At 35.9% G+C, this 6,557-nt stretch overlaps 1 protein-coding gene across 3 annotated transcripts; it reads right to left on the reverse strand.

Moving 5' to 3' along the window:
• Positions 1–1,822: 1,822 nt before the first annotated feature.
• Positions 1,823–6,209, reverse strand: LOC145129524 (putative transcriptional regulator SLK2). 3 transcript variants are annotated; one of them, XM_079064274.1, is made up of 11 exons: positions 6,008–6,209; positions 5,380–5,443; positions 4,285–5,308; positions 4,063–4,194; positions 3,938–3,986; positions 3,629–3,843; positions 3,476–3,544; positions 3,286–3,386; positions 3,123–3,216; positions 2,952–3,021; positions 1,823–2,714 (listed from the first exon to the last, which is right to left on the reverse strand). In XM_079064274.1, the coding sequence occupies exons 3-11, from the start codon at positions 5,149–5,151 to the stop codon at positions 1,903–1,905; spliced, it is 2,409 nt and encodes an 802-aa protein (XP_078920400.1). In that variant the 5' UTR covers positions 5,152–5,308; positions 5,380–5,443; positions 6,008–6,209; the 3' UTR covers positions 1,823–1,902. The 3 variants fall into 3 exon arrangements, with proteins under 3 accessions (XP_078920400.1, XP_078920401.1, XP_078920399.1); XM_079064275.1 differs by having other exon boundaries at positions 4,285–4,919; positions 5,061–5,443; positions 6,008–6,207; XM_079064273.1 differs by having other exon boundaries at positions 4,285–5,443.
• Between the last annotated feature and the right edge of the window lie 348 nt (positions 6,210–6,557).

Genomic DNA, 6,557 nt, shown 5'->3' on the forward strand with positions numbered 1-6,557 from the left:
GATATTTGATACTGAACTTTATGAGAAAATTTTATAACTAATTTTTTTTAAACAAACCATTTAAATTGTCTTTTAAGTTCCAACAAAACCAATTTATTATGGAAAAAGATAACTAATTTAAGGTTTATCTGGTTTGACCTGTTATTACAAGTTTACTAGCCCCCGCAATGAGAGTCAGTGATGTGTAGAATTCCACACATAAGGCCTATGGTTCAAACACTGACACATTTAGAATATTGTTAGTATTCTACGATTGACCTCTCGTATGACCCTGGACAGATTGACATTGGTTGGTCAGATGTTGTGGTTTATCATTTTATTATAAGTTTACTATGCCATTTACATATTTATATTTTTAGGCATGTTTTTTAAATTTGCTATAAATTTGCTTCAAATATGTTTTCTATACATCCACCCCAAACTTTATTCTTTATTTTTTTTTTTATTTTTTTTTTTTAAATTATGATTTGTTAAGACTTTCTGTATAATTTTATAGACTTTTTAGAAAATTTCTTAAGCTTCTTATACAAACGTTTTGACAAAATATTTAACAACCTTTTTATAATTTTCTTGCTAACTTTTTTTAATAAACAATCTTTCTAAACGTTTTTAACTCTTTTTAAACTTATTTTACACCAATTTTAAACATTTTTTTTCAATCTTTTTCTCCCTAACCTTTTTAATCTACTTTACAACTATTTTTAACTTTTTTTACAACCTCATAATGTAATAAAAAAAAGTTTAAAAGGTTTGAAATGTTATCAAAAAAACATTAGTAAAAAGGTTTAGAAACGAAAGTTATAAAAAAGATTTTTGAAACTTTTCAAACCTTAATTATCCTATACTAAGCACAGAGAAAGTAAGTAATTTTTATGTTTTTCTCGGTGTGAATATGATCTCGTCAGAAGAAGCAAATGCATAGTAAATTGAAGATCATTTACAATCGTTGGTACAAGAATTTAGTAGAGGTTAGTAGTTCACACTACCGAATAGTGCAACAACAATAATTTGTTGATAGTTGTTCACTAATGACAATGAAATGCCCACATGTTGAGATATTTTTAAGTTGTTTGTTTGTTTCCTCTACGACTAAATCAAAAGCAGAATTTAGAATATTAGTATTGATTCAATAAAATTGGATATATGTTTTGTATTGTATTGGTTATATAAAACCAGATATCATTTAACAATTTATTTGGAAATAATTCACAATAAATCAGCATTTTCATATGCATGAGTTTTGTTAACAAACATTTTTTAAAGAAAGCATCAACTTTTTCGGAGGTATATGTTTTGTATTGTATTGGTTGTTTGTCCTTGCCTCAATGTGTCTTTATATACAAATTGAATTGTCGACTCATGAGTACATAGGAAGGCATTTTTACAAGGTTTTTCTGAAACATGTTGTACTTAAAGCAATTCTTACGAAATAAATTGCACTCACAAGAACAAAACGAGCTTATTTTTGGGAAAAAAGTGATCGTTAACGTAGAGGTCTTATTTCACGGGATAAGTGGGTTTTTTTTTTTAAATATGATTGAAATGGTTATCCTGAAATAGCAAACACCTTCGATTTTTATAGTTATTGGTTATGCTTATATTTTACAACAATTTTCACAAAGCACGTGACAAAATGACTCAAACAAGTCCCAACAACGTGGGTTTTTGTTTTTTACGTTACATTCACAAGCAAAAGGTCAAAATTCATGCCTACAGGGTGATTTTACAACCTAACTAAATAACAATTTACATAAATTCTGCGTTGGACACCCCACATGCACAACGGCCCACATCATTCATTGAGGACTATTAGAAAAAGAAAGAAAAAAAAAGATGTCAACGTATATGATGATAATAGTCCAATAGTCAAAATACAAACTGTACATTGATAGAATTCCAAATTCAGCCCTTCCAACCACCATACTCCAATTCATCATTATCAAAAAACCCACTCCCATTAAACTCACTCCCTATATCCCCAACAATATCATCACACAAACTCCCCAAATCTTTCCGATCCCCTACACCTACCCCCACCCCAACGACCCCTACACCCACACCCACACCCACACCAGCAGACGAATCACTCCGTGAAGCCCCCTTAAAACTATTACTTCTAGTCGGGACAGCTGGCGGCCGTGAAGTACCCGATGACGACATCCCGTATCTCCCCATACTCCCGCTGGCGGCACTTTGCCCCGAATGCGACGGCTTTGCACCACCACCACCGCCGCTACTCATGTCTTGAAGAAGCTGCTGGATCATGTGTTGCTGCATTTGACTGCCACTGTGAGAGGGTGACTGTTGATTGAAAATAGGCCTTTGTTGTTGTTGTTGTTGTTGTTGTTGTTGTTGGATCATATGTGGGTTAGGGTTTAACAACCCACCCGACCCGGACCCGGACACGGTTTGAAATGGGTAATTCTGTTGGTTTGAGTTGTTGAAAGAAGAAGAAGCTTCTTGTTGTTGAGATTGGGAGTTTGAATTCATTGAGTTTTGTCTCATTAGCATGTTTTGAAAGTTTGATAGTGCAACTGCAGCTTGGGTTTGGGTTGTACCATTATTCAGTGGGGCCCGTGGACCCATCTGTTGTTGACTGTTGTTGGTCAACGACACTAGTTTACTCAGGGTGTTTCGGTCTGGAATGCTAGATATTTGCTCCATTTGTGATTTCACTGAAGAGCTTGTTTGTCGTGGATAGCTTTTTAATCCCTCTGTTAAATATAAAAAATTAGATTTTGGTGACTAATTTCAGTTGATTTAACGACTTTGGTCCCTGGGTTGTGTTTTTAATAGTTTTGTTTAGCAATTTTGTTGCTTACTGCTGCAATAATTGAAAGCAGACACCAAAATAGTAAGAGGGATCTATTTGGGACCAAAACTGAAGTTTTTGAACAAACTCAAGGACCAAAAAGGAAATCTATCAAGAAAACTGTTATCGAAATCATTACCGATAGGGCCCGCTTTAGTTTCACGACAGAAATCCATCAAGTCTTTCATGCTATTGACCACTTCAGATATCTATCACAAATCCATGTTGCAATTAATTAGTATATACCAAAAAACAAGATTAAGGAAAAAAAAAAAAATTAATAATAATAACAAGAAGAAGGGTATTTCACCTGTAAGCACCTAACATATCTTTTGGAAAAACCCAAGTCGTTTAATGATTGCAACTCTAAGCTTCTCGCCAGCTGTCGCCCAGCTGTCACGACCCTGTGGCAATCAATCATACAAGTCAGCATCTCAAAAGTCAAAACATAACAAAATATTCTTGACACTCACATGTTGCTATTTGTCTGTAAATCTTGCTGGGAGACACCATCAGAACCACTTTCAGCTATTGTAGATTGGCATTTTTGTGCAACTTGTAACAACTGATTCACCTATGAAAAAAAAAAGATATAAAGAACATGATAAAACGGATTCATAAATTCAATTGTCAAGTTTTTCATGAAGAAGAAAAATTTTGTACCTGAGGTGCAACCAATCTACGTGGAAGAAGCTCCTCATGTCTTCGTGCACAGAATTCCCAGGTTAATATCTGAAATGATACATGTATATATAAGTAAAATAAATTAAATACACACCACAAAATATGATGAACAATATATATATAATATATCACCTTTAAATCGGGGGTGAAAATAACTTTGAGTTGACCTTCACGAACCACACGAAGTTGCTCATATATACTTTCTTGAACAGCTTGTCCATATTCCAACACCATTATTCCAGAAGGAAATCTATATTCCCGAGGTAAATCAAGAAACAAAAGCTCATCGATTACACCACTTCCAAATTTTATTTCATTCAGTCTCGGTAGAACTTCAAAAGTTGCCTCTGTTTCAACATATAAAATCAACTTAGAAATCTTAAAAGCAATACAAAACTTTATAGTATAACATAAGGATTGAATAAAGTGTAAACTACATACCAAATCCTCTTCCAGATTTTGACCCACAAATATCACACTGCCATGCATCCTAAAAATAAAAGTCAATAAAAACTTAGTGACTTTTAGAATTAAAAAAAAAACAGAACATAACACAGAATACATACCATTGCTGCCTGTGGGAATACACCCAATGAGTGATGCCCTACATTATCATATAAAGACAAACACCATCTTTTTTTAGCACGTGGAGAGTAATACTCTGCTACAAACTTCCTCCAGTAGGAAATAACATTATCCTGTAAACATTTATATCACATATTTAAACATTTAAGAATCAAGAAACAAGAAGAGAAATGTGACATTGAATTCTAGATAATCATACTCACAGCTGGACGTTGCCTTTGATGATACAAATACTGCATCAATCTTCTTGAGCATACACCACCATCATAAGGTCGTTTCACTGAAGATGAAGGTTGCAAGCTCTGTTGTTGAAGTTGTTGTCTTAACTGCAGCTGTTGCTGTTGCTGTTGTTGAAGCAGATGTGCTCGTTGGACAGGTGGCAAAGACTGCAGCAGCTGTTGCTGTTGTTGTTGTTGGCGTAGTCTTTGTTGTTGAATCAAAGTTTGTAGCTGTGGATTTGGGCTTTGTAACTCTTGTCTTTGTAATATCTGTTGTAAAACCTGTTGTTGCATCATGTCTTCTTGTTTGATGTCTAATCGAGGTTTCTTTTGTAAGTGGGAGATATTGTCGTTATCTTGAATGAATGATCCTGGAACTCGTGGGCCATTTGGGAGTGAGAGTGACACTTGTCGTGGGGGAGGCAATGACGTGGCAGTTGAAGCTCCCTGACGTGGCACTTGTTGAGATTGGGAATGTGGATCTTGATTATCTATAACAGAAGAGCCTGAAATGCTAATATTGTTTGAGGAGAATGATAAGGGGGATGCGGGTAATCTCATGTAAGATTCTGTGTTGGCACTTGCACTTCTTTGCATACGTGGGCCACCACCACCACCTCCTGAAAGCCCTGAATTAGCATCAGTAACCAATGAACTTGCACCAATACTAGGCCCTGAAGTAGCTACATTATTCATGTCCCCAGAGAGAGGTACCATGTTTGAACGTATGTTTCCTCCAAAAGACCCCAAATGGGGATTACCTAAAGCTTGAGACTGCATGTCTCCTTGGAAGAAGATTCCGGAACTGGAATTGGAATGTATCATTCCGACTCCGGCCCGAGAAGGCCCCATTCGTGATAGAGCCGTTTGCTGGCTGGAATCCAAGTAGTTATCCAGCGCCAGTGCTTTTGGTTGTGTAATCAACAATTAACAGGTAATTGAAATTGGATCTGTTCAATACCTCACAAAGAGGCAGATGTTTTCCACCTTGAATAAATTACACCCCACCCTAGAATTTTACAATCACCAGCCTCAATGATGTCCCTAATTAGAGATTCCAAATATAAAACAGACTCTAACCTCGAAGAGTTCACAAATTAAAAGAATTAAGAGAGGCAAACATCAGTAGTTCTTCATACAAAACCTGGAATCAAGAACAGGGAAGACGAACTAGATCAATACCAGCAACAGAGAATAAAGAAGGATTTCTTAAGATCAGAGGAACATATATGATATACCATAAAAAAACCCTAATTTGATTCGGAAGAAAACCTAATGTATAGCATAGCAGCTAAAACGCACGAAAGCATAAACATCGAAATTCCGCGAAATTATCACCAATGGAAGCGTAGAAGCAAAGAAAACCTCCAACTTAACAACTAATACTAAGTAATTAAAAAAATCACAAAGAACTTCATCACATTCATTGGAAACTGTAAAATTAGATCAAATCTCTAAAAAATAACGCTTCCGTATGTTACTGAAAGAGGGGATAGTAAAAACTAAAAACCCCATCGAACCCTACCACTTTAAATCAAAACTAAACAAGAAATTTGAGCTTGAATTCAAATTTTGAAAAAGAAGAAAAGCAAACAGATAAAGATCTGGTTTTTTGCACGGTTTAGGCATTGATCAATAAGTTGAAGCAAACGGCATTGAAGATTAGCACAAATTTAGCAAAATTAAAAGGTAATAAAAAATTGCTTACCAATCAAATCAGCTAACTTTCAAATTAATTCTGAGAAACCATAGATATGGAGCTAAAAAATGGCAGTGTTCGATCGGAGTTTATGTATCTAGCGGGAATCGGAGAGGGGAGAGTGACCGGAAGTGCCGGTGGATAGCCCTACGCGACTGTCTGTAGCCGGTTTATGTTCGGGACGCGTGTGATCTAATAGATCGGGCGGTGATCAGGTGCATCGAGGACACGTGTCAAAATCTGATCCAACTGATGGATGGTTCTTGACAGGGTAGGTCTTGAGAGGAATAATCTAGTACAGGCGTATTTTCGGTTAGATCAGGAACAGCTGACTCGGTGGAGAATGAGTTCAACTCGTTTTCTCTGGCCCAAGACAAAGAAAAAGTTGAAGATAGACCGAGTCAGTCAGAAGTCGGCCTTTTGACTTCACTTTAAAACCGAATTACACAGATAGTCCCTACACAATTCGGATCTGCAACTTTTGTCTCTTGAGAAATTTATTTATGATTTTCGTCCTTGAGATAGTAGTAGTTCAATCTCTTTTAAATCCATCACATAC

Source organism: Lactuca virosa, chromosome 8 (genome assembly GCF_052849685.1).
Source record: "Lactuca virosa cultivar CGN04683 chromosome 8, Lactuca_virosa_CGN04683_v6, whole genome shotgun sequence".
Lineage (NCBI taxonomy): Eukaryota > Viridiplantae > Streptophyta > Magnoliopsida > Asterales > Asteraceae > Lactuca > Lactuca virosa.